Source organism: Prionailurus viverrinus, chromosome D1 (assembly GCF_022837055.1).
Source record: "Prionailurus viverrinus isolate Anna chromosome D1, UM_Priviv_1.0, whole genome shotgun sequence".
Lineage (NCBI taxonomy): Eukaryota > Metazoa > Chordata > Mammalia > Carnivora > Felidae > Prionailurus > Prionailurus viverrinus.
In genome coordinates, this window is record NC_062570.1 from 101,726,301 (window position 1) to 101,745,327 (window position 19,027).

The window sequence follows — 19,027 nt, forward strand, 5'->3', positions numbered from 1 at the left end:
AGCCATGATCTGTTGAGTGACCCATTAAATGCGTGGGAAAAACATTCCTAAATGATATAATGGAGAAAGGTAGAGCATTACCTGCAGTTGTGAAGGTTGGGCACCATGTTATTTTAGGGTGTGCCATTCATATAGACTAAGATGTGAAAACACCTCCCCAATTAAGTAGAATATATTGAATATTGCCCTGATTCATGTTAACACCCAAAGGCTGTTCAGCACAGTGGTGACGCAGATAAAAAGAACAAGCTATAACTTTATCCACCTCACGAAAAAAAAAAAACCTTATCAGTCAACCTACACAGTTTGTCATCAAAAGAGCTCCTGAAAATATGAGAAAGATAGAAAGGGAGAGAGAGAGAGAGATAACTGAGAATCTTGCGTATGAAAGTTAAATGATATTATATTTGGAATAAGGAACGATCTATGATTCATTAAATATCTAATGACCTACAATAATCATAATATTCCCAGATGTCAAATTGTATCTGCATATGATTCCTTAATTAGAGAAAGGCACCACTGGGAAAGAAGAAGGATGTGGGAATTGACAACTGGTGCCACGCGTATCTCAGAATTCCCTGGAGAAAGAGGAACCACTTGGAGAGCTGAACAGGAATGCTATGAGGTAGAGAAATCTCAGAAGTCATATTACAGGAGAAACTCTATTCTAATTTCTAGTATGTGTGAGTGACTCCCTGGAAGGCACAAAGGGTGTGCCTTCCTATTCCTTCCTGTGTTATATTTCAGCAGAAATTCATATTATATTTACACTCAGTCTTACCTTGATTGTTTCCTTCATGATAAGGATTAAAATACTTTGGATGATATTCTTTAAATCTCAACAAACTTTCATCAAATAGCACATGAAATGAAATAATAACAAAATATATGGTCAGAGGTATCTGCCTATTTATATAATGCACAGCTCAAAATAATAGAAATCAGTCAACCATAGAGTAGACAAAGTAAAAATTCAGATTTTATTCTGTCATAGAAAATTTTGGCATTATTATTATTGTTGTTGTTATTAATTATTATTATTTAAAGTTTTTTATTTATTTTGAGAGAGCTTATTAGTAGTATTATTATTATTTAAAGTTTATTTATTTATTTTGAGAGAGAGAGAGAGAGACCATGAGCAGGGGAGAGACAGAGAGAGAGGGAAAGAGATAATCCCCAGCAAGCTCCACACTGTCAGTGCAGAGCACAACGTGAGACACAAAACCATGAACCATGAGATCATGACCTGATCCAAAATCAAGATTCAGATGTTTAACCAACAGAGCCACCCAAGCACCCCTGAAAATGTTGGCGTTTTTAAAACTTACGTCTTCATAAAATCTTTTCTTGGTCATCACAGTGCACCTTGATTCCATAAAAATTAGAGACTTATTTTCAAAAAATTGATTTAGAAATAGAACATTATAAAGATTTCTTTCAAGTTTTAATTCTTTACAAAGTCATTAAACTTTCACATGTTTTGTCTACCATAAAGAATTTAATACCTATTAGATAAATGTGATTTCTGTCTCTTGCAAGGTGGATTATACATAGATTAACCTCCTGATTTCAGATCTAGTAATAGTCATATAAATGGACTTTCTTCCCCTTGTCGCTATTTTTGTTTTTATAGCAGTCTCATTGAAATATAATTTACAAGCCATACAATTCACCCATTCCAAGTGTACAATTCAATGATTATAGGATATTCACAGAGTTGTACAACCAACACCACAATCAATTTTAGGACATTTTCATCACCCCAGAAAGAGACCTCGTGCCTATTAGTACTTAGTAGTTACTCCTCATTCTTCATCAACACCTCCAAACCCCAGCCTCAAGCAACCAACAATCTCTTTCCTGCCTCCCTGATTTCATCCATTGGGGCATTTCCTGTAAGTGTATTTATACAATATGTGTACCTTTGGGTCTGATGTCTTTCACAGATCTGAAACTTGAACAGTTTTATATTATAAGTCAAAGAATCATCTTTTATCTTGTCTGTTTAATAACCTTTCTCTGATAGTGCTTAGCAGAGGAAGGAGGAACTGCCTCATGACTGCCAGAGGGAAAAAAGAAGCCCAGATTCCCCACTCGGTCTCTGTTGACGTCTCTGGTTTTCAGCAGCTCTTTCAATGACAAACTGTATAGGTTGATCCGTGAAGGTTCTTTTCATGGGGTTGATAGATATTCCTGAGTTGTACCTTGTTCCTTTTATTTGTCTAATCACTGTGGTCAGCAGCCTTTGGCTGTTTACATGAATTGGGACAACACTCAATATATTGTACGGGCATACCTTGGAGATAATGCAGATTACTGCCACATTAAAGCCAGTATCACAATAAAGCTGTATCACACTAAACCAAGAGAAACGAATGGTTTGATTCCCCAGGGCCTATATAAGTTGTGTTTACACTATACTATTGTCTATTAAGTATGCAATAGCATTATGTCTAAAAGACAATGTACATATCTCAATTTCAAAAAATGCACTAACCATCATCATCTGAGCTTCCAGAAAGTCGTAATCTTTTTGGTAATGGAGAGTGTTGCTTCCATGTTGGTCGCTGCTGACTGCTGGGTTGGTGTTGCTGAAGGCTGGGGTGGCTGAGGCAATTTTTTTAAAGCAAGATGACAATGAAATTCACTGCCTAAATTGATTCTTTCTTTCTCAGATGAATTTCTCTGTAGCATGCGATTCTTTTTGGTAGCATTTTACCCACAGTAGAACTACTTTAAAATTGGAGTAGATCCTCTCAAACCCTGACCCGACTTTATCAACTACATTTATCTAATATTCTAAATCCATTGTTGCCCTTTCAATAATCTTCACAACATCTTTACCAGGAATAGATGCCATCTCAAGAAACCACTTTCTTTGTTCATCCAGAAGAAGCAACTCTTCATCCAACACTGAGGATGGGAGGAGTTGTAGTAGGATGAGGCAATCCAAAAGGAAATGCTGACCGGATACAGTTCCTTGTCCTTCTTCCTTCTGCAGTTAGCCAACATTTCTCTATTCAAACCACCTCACCTCCATTAACTTTTTTTTATGAGATTGCAGCAGTTCAAATATAATGATAATGAAAAAGTCTGAAATACTGTGAGATTACCAAAATGCAACACAGACACAAAATGAGCAGAGGCTGTTGGAAACATAGTGCCAATACACTTGCTTGATGCAGGGTTGCCACAAACCTTTGAGTTGTAAAAAAAAAAGTAGGATTTGCAAAGTGCAATAAAGTGAAATGCAATGAGTTATGCATGTTCTGTATAGACATTGACATTATGCATTATTAATAATATTAAAACTATGATAATTATTATATTGTTGGAAATAACTTTATAGAAATGGCTTCTATCCCTCTGAATGATTGTAGTATATATTTTAAATTCATATCCATATCATATACATTCCAAAATCTGTTTATAAATATGATCATTTTACAGCTGTATTTTTTACAACAGGAATGTCTGGGGTTTTTCCCTGTTTATGTAGAGAGATTTTTGTTAACTAGTTGAATATGCCTGGCTTGTCAGTTATGAACTACCAAAAATAAAATCATTGGAATATATTTTCAACTGACTCATGGGCTTTGAGAATCCCAGACTGCATCTACTGACCTTCACAGTAGTAGAACTCAAAAATACATTGAAGAACCTGGGTGGCTTAGTTGGTTAGGCATCCGACTTTGTCTTAGATCATGATCTCAAAATTTATGAGTTTGAACATGGCACTGGGCTCTCTGCTGTCAGCACAGAACATGTCTTGGATCCCCTGTCCCTCTTTCTCCCTGTCCCTCCATCACTTGCACTTTTTTTCTCAAAAATAAATACACATTGGGGTGCTTGGGTGGCTCAGTCAGTTAAGCATCTGACTTTGGCTCAGGTCATGATCTCATGGTTTGTGAGTTCAAGCCCTGCATTGGGTTCTGTGCTGACAGCTCAGAGCCTGGAGCCTGCTTCAGATTCTGTTTCTCCTTCTCTCTCTCTGCCCCTCCCCAACTTGTACTCTGTCTCTCTGTCTCTCAAAAAATAAATAAATGTAAAAAAAAATAAATAAAAAAAAACATTAAAAAGAAATGTTTAAAGAACTCAAACATACACAAAATTGTACTTAATTTAATTTAATGTGAATGCAAATATATTTCCCTCAGATTTATTTTTGTTTGTTAATGGTAAATGTTGGTATTATTAAATGAAGGAAAACTACCGAATCACTGAGTACTTACCGAACTAAGCCAGTAAGTGCGTGTCAGATTACAGAGCCTGATTTTTAAATGTATTCAATGGAATTTTTCTAAATTGTAAGATTCCAGCATGTGAAGTATTTTCTTGGCATTTTTGTTTTGTTTTAAATCTTGAATGAAGAGAAAGAGGATACTTAAAAAGAGAGAAGGTTTTGAATTTACTAAATTACTCTTGTTTAAATTTTTTAATGTTTTATTTATTTTTGAGAGAGAGAGAGAGAGAGCATGAGTGGGGGGAAGGGCGGAGACAGAGAGAGAGAGAGAGAGAGAATCTGAAACAAGCTCCAGGCTCGGAGCTGTCAGTACAGAGCCCGACGCGGAGCTTGAACTCGGGAACAACAAGATCATGACCTAGGCTGAAGTCAAACGCTTAGCCACCTGAGCCACCCAGGCACCCCTACTAAATTAGTCTTTAAATGATCCTACACTGGGGACTAGAACTGAAACACCTGAAGCAAAAATCTTGAGGCTCCTGTTATCATCTCAAAACTAGTCATTGGGCAGACAGCTTCCCTCTTCAGAGATTAAGACATAGAAAAGAAAGAAACATGGACCAAATAACAAGCTTTGGAGTGGAAAGTTCTCATTACATTTGTATGGAGGTACCACTAATCATTCTGTACCCAAGTTCCAGTGTGTGTATGTGTGTGTGTGTGCACATGTGCACGTGTGTGTGTGTGTGCATGTGGTTTTCCCACATTTTTTTTCTCAGTTAAACCTTTATGTTATTTCCAGCCAGAACACTGCATAGTGTTGGTGAGAACTAACAGGCCCTGGCATTGTGCAAACAAGTATTGGCCGCCTGTCTTCCTCTCTTTTCCTTTTAGCCCTCCTACTGTTCTCTTTATGCTGCAGTCCACGCAGCAGCAATGGCCAGCCTAACTCTGTTGATGTTAGTGGCAAGAAATTTCTAACAGCAGAGAGGAGTCCTGCAATTCAACTCAATATTGACTCCCTCTACCCAGAGATAGTGTCAGATCCTCCGGGTTAAGGGTTCAGTCCCACAGACTGCCCGCCCGCCTCCCGTCCCCCACTTCAGATGCCAACTCCATGACCAGGTTGTTTATTGTGACTCTGACCAACTGAGTCCAAATCAGAGGTTCCAATGACCCCATTCCTCACGCTTGATACATTTGTTAGGGCAGCTCAGGGAACTCAGGAAACCGGTTTATTCACTCCAGAGAAAGTTAAGGCATAGAAGCAAGCCTTCATGAGTATAAAGAAAAAAAATATATAATATATATGGATTTAGGTCAATAAGAGTTTCAGATATTTGAATAAGCATATATACATAGGACAAAATATACATGAATAAACACAAAAACTAAAATTAATTTATTAATTATTTAGGGAAAGCACATTATTGCATGTTGACGATTGTAACTATCATTTTCTCAAAATGAGGTCACTCATATCTAAGAAGAACAGTAGACAAGTAGCTGCTGTTTGGAAAATATCACTTGAAATAACACCTGTCTTTTTAGTCACCAGGGAGATTTTCCCATGTTTAAAATTTAGTGCAAGTTTTGGGGTGCCTGGGTGGCTCAGTCAGCTGAACCTCTTGGCTTCCACCTGGGTTATGATGTCATGGTTTGTGAGTTCAAGCCTAGCATTGGGCTCACTGCTGTCAACAGAGAACCCACTTCAGATCCTCTGCCCCCCCTTTCTCTGTTCCTCCCCTACTCATGCTGTCTCGCTCTAAATGAAAAAAAAATACATACATACACACATACATACATACATACATTTAATGCAAGTTTTACAAATAAAAGAAAAATGTATGCAGTTACCTTTCTGGGCAAATAATTTTTAAGTATCTTAGAAGAACCCCTAATTCTTTATATCTCCAACAGTATATGTCTATTTTTTTCTTTCCGTTTTCCAAACATCAGAAAATACACAATTCTAGGAAGTGATGAAATAAATTTTGTTGAATTAATTTTATTAAAATTGATGCAGATACATATCTCACATGAGCTAAGCTTTGTTATCTGTTCTAAAATGCAGTTATGAATTCAATCACTTTCTACAAAAGTAGAAATACTTTTGTTTTCTCGTGTGAAAGTGAGTGTGTAGAATATATGGTTTGTACTAAGAAACTACAGTTAATTAAATTCATGAGAATGTTAGTTAAGTAAAGAAGGGACTGGTGGACTGTTGTACAATTCACAGGGACTTGAAATTAACAGGGGAAATGTTTCATCTCTATGGCCCTTTTCACAGCATCCTTTACCTCTTTGTTTCTCAGACTGTAAATAAGTGGGTTTAACATGGGAATCACTAGTGTATAGAACACAGAAACCACCTTCTCCTGCTCCACAGAATACTGGGAACTTGGCTGAATGTAACTAAAGCTTAAGGTACCATAGAATATGGTCACAGAAGTCAGGTGAGAGGCACAGGTGGAAAAGGCTTTCTGTCTACCTGCTGCTGAACTGATCCTCAGGATAGTGATAAAAATGAAAATGTAGGAAATAACCACAATCAAAAAAGTAGCCATGGCAATGACTCCAGAAAAAGTTAAGAGCAGCAACTCATTCTTGGATGTATCGGAACACGACAGCTTTAGCAGCGGGGGAACATCACAGAAGAAGTGGCTAACAACATTGGACCCACGAAAGGACAGTCTTCCCAAGCTTATTGTGTGTATCAATGAGTTGAGCATTCCACCTACGAATGACCCAGTGACCAGCCCTACACATTTCCTTTTAGACATGACTACACTGTAAAGCAAAGGGTTGGCAATGGCCACAAAGCGGTCATAGGCCATCAATGACAGCAAGAAGCCTTCTGTGGTGATAAACACCCCAAAAAACAAATGCTGCACTATGCAGGCAGAGAATGAGATGGTTTCCCTCACAACCAAGAAGTTGATCAGCATTTTCGGTGCAATAACAGATGAATAGCAGGCATCTATAAATGAAAGGCAGCTTAGGAAAAAGTACATGGGTGTGTGGAGCTTGGGAGTGATTTGGATTAAGAAAATCATGCCCAGATTCCCTGCCAAGGTAATTGCATAAATCACCAAGAACAACACAAAAAGCATGATTTTCAGGTCAGCATTATCTGTCAACCCCAAAAGAATAAATTCAGTAACAGCTGTGAAATTTTCTTCGGCCATTTGTTAATTCCTTATCTTGAAGTCTGATATGAAAAAAATATAAAGAAATTAGAATGAACAGGACAGTCTGGAATTTAGTAAAAACAAACAGAAACATGTTTAGAGTTGTGTCTTTAAATAAATCATTTTGCTGAATCTAAGTCTACTCATTTATAATAGCTGGAGCTTTATTAAATTGTTTCTTAATTTTTTCAGGGATACTTATGATTCTATCCCATAAGGAAATATTGAAAAAGCATTTAGACTCTCAAAAATTTTAGTCTGTTTCTATAGTGCCCACCTCAATAGAAAGAAAGGTGATACCAGAATGAGGGACACTGATGGCAAGTGAAAAGAATTTGCAAGGTTAAATTTAAGCTATGGTCTCAACTCTTCTTATTTAGACATGAAAGAAATAAATTACAAGATCTAAGGCAGGGGTTGACCTTCAAGCTGGTGCCATGATACTCTTCAAAGTGCATGGATCTCTGGCCTCTTGTGATGGCTTCTGATGAGCCCTTGGAAGGACACCCCCAGTGAAATCACCTACTCTGAGACCCAGGAAATCACTTATCACTACTGACTTACTGACTTTGGCAAACTCATTTATCTTTTCTCAGACTGCACATAATTACATCTACGCCACATGATTATTGAAAAGAAAATAGGAGATATTGCAAGCAAGATGCTAAATATTGCTTTGAGTGTATAATAAGTACTCAAATTATAGAAAATATAGTAAGATATATATAACAGAAAAATGATAGAGTAGATTAGATAAAAGACAGATGATAGATAGATAGATAGATAGATAGATGATAGGTAATAGATGATAGATATGTAGGTAGATAAGCAATATATTGATAGGCAATTGCTATGTGAGTTTCTTTAAGGGAAGATGTGGACAAATATAGATCATGAAAAAATATTTTAGTCAACCAATTTATCTTTCCCCAATTTTTAATATCTGGCTCATTTTATTTAAAATGGCATTTAAATGTAAATGTAAATGGATGGTTTAACATTTCCTTTGATAAATTACTGGCCCATAAATTTTCACAATTTCTCATATGTTGCTCAGAAACTATCAATATATTTGCCACAGTGCATGAGTGCTTTCAACCAATGATGTTAAGCCCAGACTTTTCATTACTGAATATAACATTAGTCTATCACGTCCCAAGTATCCTATGCAGTGTGATTTCATGAAAATATTTACACATAAAGTGAAACTGAATTAAATTTAAATTATGTGAACTAGTCCTCATTCAAGTGCTCAAGACCCATATGTGACTGGTAGTCAATATGCTGAACAACAGAAATTATAGACATTTCCATCACTGCAGAAAGTTGCATTGGTTAGAATTCTCATGGAACTGTCTGCTTCTTCTTTTCAGAACACCAACTAAAAAACATTTTCTCAAGGAAAGATTGTCTATTGTAAACAGTTTTCATCGTGAGCATACTTAAAAACACGGCACTTCCAAATGGAATTTAGAAATTCAATTATAGTGCTTATTCAGAGATATCCATCCTCTGCAAAATTTAAGATGATACTGAAGCAGAATTGAATGATAAGGTGTTGAGTTAGATGACATAATCTCTAACATTCTTAGCACTCATGTGATTCTACGAGACTTAAAACAAATTTTCTAACTAATCTAATTACGAGGAAATTCAAAGAAAAAGAAAAAAAGCTTACAAAACTAATTGAACTTACCAAAAATATTTTAATCTTTCAGCTTTAGAAACTCTGTGTACTTTTCCATGTTTTTTATTGGTGAAAAAGAGTTTCCGTTAATAATTATGTGATATACAGAGTTATTATACTAATAGTATGTATCTAAAGATAACTCCGGGTAAAATAATTGAAGGCAACTTTTATCTATTAATGTACAAGGAGCAGAATAACAAACTAATGAACAGTTTTAACATATTTAATACTTTTCCTCTAAGAGGACAAGTTTGTGCAGAAGGGACATCTATATATATATACACACACTTGACATTGGCCTCTAAGGAGATCTATGACAGCTTGAATGTTTTACAGTAACTTAGGACACTGTCTCTCAAGGGAATTTACACTTTCCCATGATTTCTCTATCTCCCTAAAATGTATAATTAACTAAAATGCTATTAATAATTTAATAAAACATCAAAAAAAAGATGGGGAGATTTTTGAAATTCAGTAGCATATAATAGGAACAATAACTGAAGATAAATCTGTTCACAAAAAAAGTGAATTACCTAAATGGTAAATAGTTAGAGGTTTCTAGGCTTGTTACAAACTTTGTCTTTTTTCTTTTTTTGAAGTTTATTTATTTATTGTGAGGGGGGAGAGGAAGAGAAAGAGAGAGAGAGAGAAAATCCCAAGCAGGTTCTCCACTGTCAGGGCAGAGCCCAGGGATCTCCATCCCATGACCTATGAGATCATGACCTGGACAGAAATCAAGAGTTGGTTGCTCAACCAACTGAACCACCCAGCTTCCCCCAAACTGTGTCTTTATGCAGATGTTCAAGGTAAGGACACTGACAAATGTTACTACTTTAAAAGAAATGTATGCACACACAGTAAACAAGCAAATTTCTGATGGTTAGGACACCTATCTCTATTCTTGGTTTAACATGCAGAATGATTTGGAAGAAATCCTGCTTGAAATCCGGCTTAGAGTCAGTGCTTACACTCACCAAACTAATGTTTACTGATGGATGATACACTCTAGTGTATTATGTATACACTCTAGTTTGTATTATGGTACAAACTAGAGATGAGGGGTTATCAAAAATAATGGAATATTCGTTTTAAGAAAGATTGGAGAATAAACATCCTCCCAAAGACACTTACATCAGAATATCTAGATATCTGTTCAAAAAAAGTAGATAATCATGGAGGGAAATAGGAGGATGCTAAAAATCAGACTGATAAGGGAAAATTGGTAGCATGTCTTTTCTGAGCGCTTTTGTCAATCTCTGTAACTGGAATCTGGATTTTAATAAGCCTGCTGTGGAAAACCACTGAAAATTGGAGAACACACATGTGACAGATGTTTTCAGATATTTGATGATTGGCAGCACATTACTGTGATCTGTAAGGGGGCACATTTATTGGTTCCTGACACGGGGTGGTGGTTGGGAACACATGGAGAACACAATAGTCACATTGAAACGAAAAGACAAAATCAGATCAGGAAGGGCTGGGGTGCCTAAAATGTGGGAGCTTAATCCTGGAGTAGAAAGACCTAAGCAAAGTGATTAAGATGTTGACATGACGTTTGAGACTTTGGATGACTTCTGAAGTGCACATATTAAGAGAAGACCCCATAAGTCCAGATCAGGAACAACGACCAGGGAAAAAGAAATCATCAGGGATCTGTATGATGAAAACTACTGATTCACACAGGATATATCAGATATATTTAAATTCTGCCAAAACTTAGTGAGGAAATTTATTGACTATCTACGGCTTCCAATGGAGATAGCAAAAGAGAAAAGAACTCACCCCAGAGGAAAAGATTCACTATACTCCATTTTAACACAGCTCAATATTAACTTTCAACAGGATTAAGTAGAACATCAAGTAAATAAAAGTAAACAAACTCCTTGCCAAAAGAAAACTCAACACTGTTTAAAGAAAGGTGTAAAAATTCTCTACTCAACTGCAGAATGTTTGCAAGGTTTAGCATCTAAAGTTATATTTCTCTGCAGGTTGAAAAAACAGGAAAATGTTATCCATAACCCCAGGAAAAATAAATCATCGGTATTAGACCTACAAATAACAGAGATAATAGAAATAGCAGATTACGACTTTAAAACAATTGCAAATATTTGCAAGAATTTAAAGGAAAACATGGATATTAGAAAAAGAAACAGGAATTATGATAGAGGACCTAAATGAGTTACTAGGGGCAGGAGGTAATATCAGTCATAAGCATTTTATTGTTCTTTTTTTAAGTTTATTTATTTATTTTGAGAGAGAGAGAGAGAGACCACAAGCAGGGGAGGGGCAGAGAGAGGGAGAGAGAGAATCTCAAGCAGGAGAGAAAGAACCCCAACTAGGCTCTCAGTACAGAGCCCAACATAGGGCTCAAGCTCATAAACTTTGAGATCATGACCTGAGCTGAAATCAAGCTTCGGGCGCTTAACTGACTGAGCCACTCAGGCATCTCTTATTCATTATTTTTTTTTAACAGCAAACTAGATACTGCATAAAAAGCAATTAGTGAATTTGAAAACAAGACAATAGATTTTACTCTTAATGAGTACAATTCGTGGGAATCAAAGATTGGTAGGATATCAGCTCAGGAAACATTATACTTGAGGCAATCATTATGGCAACACATTGCATTACAATCATGGTTACAGGTTTGCCATATGAAAGGTCAAGGCATGTATATCAGTCATTTAAAGATGAGGCTTTAATTTCAAATCTTCTACTTGTCAGCCATGTGACTTTCGGCAAGTTATCTGAGTTTGGTGTCCTTTGAATATGGAAATAGTAATATCTGTCTTACTGAGGTTAAATGATGTATTTTAACCCAGTGCCTACTGATATGCTTGTATTCTAATAATAAATTCCAAGAAAAATTCTTGTCCAATTATGATGTTATTGTCAAATGTATCCATGATTTTTGGAGCTATTCCAGTTTTACTGGGATAAAGCTGATGTCAAACTATTTTCCATTGTTACTTTCATCACTGAGTCTGAATGAGTGTATTTATATCATGTAGGTCTCCATGGAGCTGTACATTATCATTTACGTTGTTTTGTTCCTTTCCTTGAATTGACCCTTACATTTTTTCACTAGGGAATATGTAGGATATCCTCGATAATTAGTAGGTACCACAAAGCAACTTAAAAATATCTCTCAGATGATTTGGGCACTTTCATCTGAATGAATTACATGTAACTTCCTCAGGGAGCATTGCAAAGAAGAGGAGAAACATAAATTCTCCCTGCCCAAAGGAAAAGTAAGAGTAATTTAGGAGAAGAAAATCCAGTCTATTAAAGGTGAGTAGATAGGACTTGTTAATTTTGATTATCACTTGGATGCTGGTAATTTCTCATGATTCCTGGCTTCTGATCATGGACACTCCCATGGTCACTGACAGCAGATTCTTTCTAACACACCACAAAAATTCATTATACTTTTTGTTAACCGGGGTTCCCTGGAGTAGAATTGTCTTTTTAGGGCACTAAATCCTATGAATTGACTATATGTCATAGATCCATTTGATCTGTGAGAGTTGATAGTGGAATTTGGATATTACAAGTGAAGAGGAAGTCAAAAGTATCTGAAAAAATCAATATTGGTCTCATCAACTAGAAACTGTTAAGGTTAGGATTTCTACATAAACTACAGAATGCCCAGTTACATATGGATTTCATATTAACAACAAATAATTTGTAGTATGTGTCCTATGTAATATTTAATAATATTCTTTAGCATGAATATATCCAATGAAATATTTTAAAAAGAATATTTTAAGATATATTATTACCCATGCAATATTTTATAAACTACAAATAATTTTAATATAAGGACTCCAAGGCATGAGCTTGTAAATATTTTAGTTTTTTGTTTTTTGTTTTTTTTGTCCCTGACTGATTTGCTTCCTACTTGATTTCTTTATTCAGAATGGGATTTATAAACTGATTGAATAGCCTGGAAAATAAATAGAATGACTTTTAAGAATTATGGAGAAAGCCCTGAACCCCAAATAATTCCTACCTAATATTACCATGTCTGAAGATTGAAAAGTCATTTTCAATATGTCATTTTTTATATCCTGTTTTAATGGTTAGCCCTAAATGGAAGTATTTAAAATATATGCATCAAGAAGTTCAAAACTGGGGCTCCTGGGTGGCTCAGTCAGCTAAGCATCTGACTTCGGCTCAGGTCACCATCTCGCGGTTTGTGGGTTCGAGCCCCACATTGGGCTCTGTGCTGACAGCTCAGAGCCTGGAGCCTGCTTCAGATTCTGTGTGTCTCCATCTCTCGGCCCCTCCCCTGCTCATGCTCCGTGTCTCTCTGTCAATAATAAATAAACGTTAAAAAAAATTAAAAAAAAAGATGTTCAAAACTGATCAGATATCCTTTTCAAAATAAGAATGGATAGGGTGTTAATATCTCTTTAAGACCTTTTAAGACCTTAATAGCCATTCTTTTTGATAAATACTCAGAAGCAGGGTTCCTAGATCATATGCGGAATTGCTAATCAACAGGTATAAAGTTTCAGTTATGTGAGGTGAGTAAGATCTAGAGATACGTCATACAACATCGTGCCTAGTTAACAATGCTGTGTTGTAGAGTTAAAAATCTTTTAACTATGTAGATCTCATGTCAATTATTTTTATAATAAAATAAAAATTAAAAGAGAAAAAAACAGGGCAAAAGAATCCAGGTATCTTCAGAGAGAGGTAAAAACTGACACTGAAAGTGGAGAGAAACTCAATAAACATTAGACTAGTTCTTAGCAATACATTGACGACTTCTAAGTGGTGGGATTGGTACCAGAATTCTGAATCCCTTTGTTAAGACGGTGCATTTTCCGTTCTGCGGGAAAACCCATGACAGCAGGTCCGGCGACCCTTGGAGCTTATTCGTGCAAGAGGAAGGGCCCTGAAAGCAGGGAGGAACTCAATGGAGAAACAATAGACAATATCATCCAGGAAAATGGGATGGTATCTCCCGTACTGCCTCTCTCGTCCATGCCCACTCCGGGGATCAAACTGACTGACTCAACACTAAAAATTATCAGATTCTTAGAAATCTGCCAGCTGCCACCGGGTAGCTTCAGACTCCAGCTGGCCTGTGGTAGGCTCCCCGGAGTTTCATCTGATAGGTAGAAGCGTCTACCTTAACCCCCTTGGACTGCTAGTTGTACTGGCTAAAGCTACACATCTCGTTAAGTGAAAGTAATTCTATTCAGTATTTTATCTGACTGAATATGTTCAATTCCAATTCCTTCTCCACTTGAAAATCATGCTAACAGAGTTCTGAATGTTCACTGAAAAACAGTGGGAAAGGAAGGAATCCAGGTGGATTGAGCTAAAGCAGTTTCACTGTCTTCAATCACTTTGTTTCACTGACTTCCAATGTAAATTTTATGAAATGAAGGCGACATTTATCAGAGAAATATTTGCAAATCACAGTGTTGTGCCCTACGTATTGTGGAATTTGAGAAATAAACTGACATAATAAACACTCAAATAAATATGTTAAATGTTTTATAGACCTTATCATATCAGTGGAAGAATCAATCTATGCATATAAATAAGCAAAGCAGAGGAAATATAGCATGTAAAATTCAATATTCAAAATCCCTGAATATTGATATAAACTGTATATTTTAGCAGGAGTGGATCCAAACCTTGTGCATTTTGAGGCTTAACCTAATTTGAGATCGTTCTTTATAAAAAAAAAAAGAAGAAGAAATAGGGGAGCCTGGGTCGCTCAGTCAGTTAAGTGGCAGACTCTTGATTTCAGCTCAGGTCATGATGCCATGATTTGTGAGTTCAAATACCACAATGGGCTCTGTGCTGACAGCTTGGAGCCTGCTCCCAATCCTCTGTCTCCCTCTCTCTGACCTTTCCCTTCTTGTACTCCCTCTCTCTCTCTCTCAAAAATAAATGAATGTTAAAAAAAAATTAAAAGAGGGGGCGCCTGGGTGGCTCAGTTGGTTAAGCGTCTGACTTCGGCTCCAGTCATGATCTCGCAGTTCGTGAGTTCAAGCCCCGCGTCGGGCTCTGTGCTGACAGCTCAGAGCCTGGAGCCTGTTTCAGATTCTGTGTCTCCCTCTCTCTCTCTGACTCTCCCCCGTTCATGCTGTGTCTCTCTCTGTCTCAAAAATAAATAAACGTTAAAAAAAAATAAAAAATAAATAAAAGAGAAGAAATAAAACTATGCATGTAAGTTGCAATGTAAATGTGAATATTTATTTACAATGGAAACTTAATCTTAAAGTTCAGCTCTAAAACTAATAATCAAAAGCATCATAAAATCTTGGGGTGCCTGGGTGGCTCAGTCAGGTAAGCCTGATTTTGGCTCAGGTCATGATGTCAGGGTTTGTGAGTTTGAGTCCCACGTGGGGCTCTGTACTGACAATGCAGAGCCTGCTTAGGATTCTCTCTCTCCCTCTCTCTCTCTGCCCTTCCACCTCCCTCACTCATGCTGTCTCCGTCTCCGTCTCTGTCTCTGTCTCTCTCTGTTTTTCAAAAAAAAAAGCATCATAATATCCATAAATATGTTCTTATTAATGACATACATCTCAGCATATTGGGTGGTAGGAGTGTTCTTAACAGCTGTTCTTACACCAAATGGATGGCACTTCTCAGTGATAAATATCATTGATTTTGAACCATATACATATATTCAGTAACCATCAAATAAAGTATTGTTTACTCAACCTCTTTTTAACTGGATCCCACAAATGTCCTCAGACATGACAAACTATCTTGACATTAGCTGAAGGATGATGGAGAAGTTGGAATGGAGACAGAAAATGAGCTTAATTGATCAAGGTTAAAATATTTTACATTTGCAACACTTACAAAGATATATTACTTTGTTAGTTCATGCCTAAGGTCTCATTCATGGCCTTGAAAATGCAAATGAGAACCTAATCTTAAACTGCATTACCTCCAGATTATTTCTGCTTCTTTCATTAAGATCAAAATTTCACTGGAAGTATCATACAAAAATGGAAGTGTACAAAAGGAAAATTGATACCATTGTGTAGATGAAATAAAGTCTAATAAATCTGTATTAATGCTTATATGGCTTTTTACTTTTTTTATGAATAGACTTTTATTTTATTTCGTTTTTTAAATATAAAATTTATTGTCAAATTGGTTTCCATACAACACCCAGTGCTCATCCCAAAAGGTGCCCTCCTCAATGCCCATCACCCACTTTCCCCTCCCCCCCCACCCACCCCCCATCAACCCTCAGTTTGTTCTCAGTTTTTAAGAGTCTCTTATGCTTTGGCTCTCTCCCACTCTAACCTCTTTTTTTTCCTTCCCCTCCCCCATGGGTTTCTATTAAGTTTCTCAGGATCCACATAAGAGTGAAAACATACGGTATCTGTCTTTCTCTGTATGACTTATTTCACTTAGCATAACACCCTCCAGTTCCATCCACATTGCTACAAAAGGCCAGATTTCATTCTTTCTCATTGCCAAGTAGTATTCCCTTGTATATATAAACCACATCTTCTTTATTCATCCGTCAGTTGATGGACATTTAGGCTCTTTCCATAATTTGGCTATTGTTGAGAGTGCTGCTATAAACATTGGGGTACAAATGCACCTATGCACCAGTGCTCCTGTATCCCTTGGGTAGATTCCTAGTAGGGCTATTGATGGGTCATAGGGTGGATCTATTTTTAATTATTTTGAGGAACCTCCACAATGTTTTCCAGAGCGGCTGCACCAGTTTGCATTCCCACCAACAGTGCTGGAGGGTTCCTGTTTCTCCACATCCTCACCAGCATCTATAGTCTCCTGATTTGTTCATTTTAGCCACTCCGACCGGTGTGAGGTGATATCTCAGTGTGGTTTTAATTTGTATTTCCCTGATGAGGAGCGATGTTGAGCATCTTTTCATGTGCCCGTTTGCCATCCGGATGTCTTCTTTAGAGAAGTGTCTATTCATGTTTTCTGCCCATTTCTTCACTGGATTAATTGGTTTTTGGGTGTGGAGTTTGCTGAGTTCTTTATACGTTTTGGATACTAGCCCTTTGTCCGATATATTATTTGCAAATATCTTTTCCCATTCTATTGTTGCCTTTTTGTTTTGTTGATTGTTTCCTTTGCTGTGCAGAAGATTTTTACCTTCATGAGGTCCCAATAGTTCATTTTTGCTTTTAATTCCCTTGTCTTTGAAGACATGTCAAGTAAGAAATTGCTGCAGCTAAGGTCAGAGAGGTTTTTTCCCACTTTCTCCTCTAGGGTTTTGATGGTTTCCTGTCTCACATTCAGGTCCTTCATCCATTTTGAGTTTATTTTTGTGAATGGTGTAAGAAAGTGGTCTAGTTTCATTCCTTTGCATGTTGCTGTCCATTTCTCCCAGAACCATTTGTTAAAGAGACTGCCTTTTTCCCATTGGATGTTCTTTCCTGCTTTGTCAAAGATTAGTTGGCCATACTTTTGTGGGTCCAATTCTGGAGTCTCTATTCTATTCCATTGGTCTATGTGTCTGTTTTTGTGCCAATACCATGCTGTCTTTATGATAACACCTTTGTAGTAGAGGCTAAAGTCTGGGATTGTGATGCCTCCTGCTTTGGTCTTCTTCAATATTACTTTGGCTATTCGGGGACTTTTGTGGTTCCATATGAATTTTAGGATTGCTTGTTCTAGGTTCAAGAAGAATGCTGGTGCAATTTTGATTGGGATTGCATTGAATGTGTAGATAGCTTTGGGTAGTATTGACATTTTAATAATATTTATTCTTCCAATCCATGAGCACAGAATGTTTTTCCATTTCTTTATATCTTCTTCAATTTCCCTCATAAGCTTTCTATAGTTTTCAGCATACAGATCTTCTACATCTTTGGTTAGGTTTATTCCTAGATATTTTATGATTCTTGGTGCAATTGTGAATGGGATCAGTTTCTTTATTTGTCTTTCTGTTGCTTTATTAGTGTATAAGGATGCAACTGATTTCTGTACATTGATTTTGTATCCTGCAACTTTGCTGAATTTATGTATTAGTTCTAGGAGACTATTGGTGGAATCTATTTGGTTTTCCATGTATAATATCATGTCATCTGCAAAAAGTGAAAGCCTGATTTCATCTTTGCCAACTTTAATGCCTTTGATTTCCTTTTGTTGTCTGATTGCTGACGCTAGAACCTCCAACACTATGGTAAACAACAGCGGTGAGAGTGGACATCCCTGTCGTGTTCCGGAACTCAGGAGGAAAGCTCTCAGTTTTTCCCCATTGAGGATTATATTAGCTATGGGCTTCTCATAAATGGCTTTTATGATGTTTAAGTATGTTCCTTCTATCCCAACTTTCTTGAGAGTTTTTATTAAGAAGTGATGCTGAATTTTGTCAAATGCTTTTTCTGCATCGGTTGACAGGATCATATGGTTCTTATCTTTTCTTTTGTTAAGATGATGTATCGCATTGATTGATTTGCAAATATTGAACCAGCTCTGCAGCCCAGGGATGAATCCCACTTGATCATGGTGAATAATTCTTTTTATATGCTGTTGAATTCGATTTGTTAGTATCTTGTTGAGAATTTTTGCATCCATGTTCATCAGAGATATTGGCCTTTAGTTCTCTCTTTTTGCTGGGTCTCTGTCTGGTTTGGGAATCAAAGTATGCTTGCTTTATAGAATGAGTCTGGAAGTTTTCCTTCCCTTTCTATTTTTTGGAAAAGCTTGAGAAGGATAGGTATTATCTCTGCTTTAAACGTCTGGTAGAACTCCCCTGGGAAGCCATCTGGTCCTGGACTCTTATTTGTTAAGAGATTTTTGATAATTGATTCAATTTCTTCACTGGTTATGGGTCTGTTCAAATTTTCTATTTCTTTCTATTTGAGTTTTGGAAGTGTGTGGGTGCGTAGGAATTTGTCTATTTCTTCTAGGTTGTCCAGTTTGTTGGCATATAATCTTTCATAGTATTCCCTGATAATTGCTTGTATTTCTGAGAGATTGGTTGTAATA

General features: G+C 36.7%; 2 protein-coding genes across 2 annotated transcripts in view; one reads left to right on the forward strand and one right to left on the reverse strand.

Moving 5' to 3' along the window:
- The window catches only part of LOC125146859 (olfactory receptor 8K1-like), a 56,180-nt gene that overhangs the window by 27,617 nt on the left and 9,536 nt on the right, over nt 1-19,027 (forward strand). The gene's annotated exons all lie outside the window — the stretch shown is intronic.
- Nucleotides 6,436-7,380, reverse strand: LOC125146864 (olfactory receptor 1052). The gene has a single exon (XM_047823764.1). The coding sequence runs from the start codon at nt 7,372-7,374 to the stop codon at nt 6,436-6,438; it is 939 nt and encodes a 312-aa protein (XP_047679720.1). The 5' UTR covers nt 7,375-7,380.

Bases quoted from the DNA above. Each gene is read 5' to 3' on its own strand.
- LOC125146864 (XM_047823764.1), bottom strand. From the start codon at position 7,374: ATGGCCGAAGAAAATTTCACAGCTGTTACTGAATTTATTCTTTTGGGG.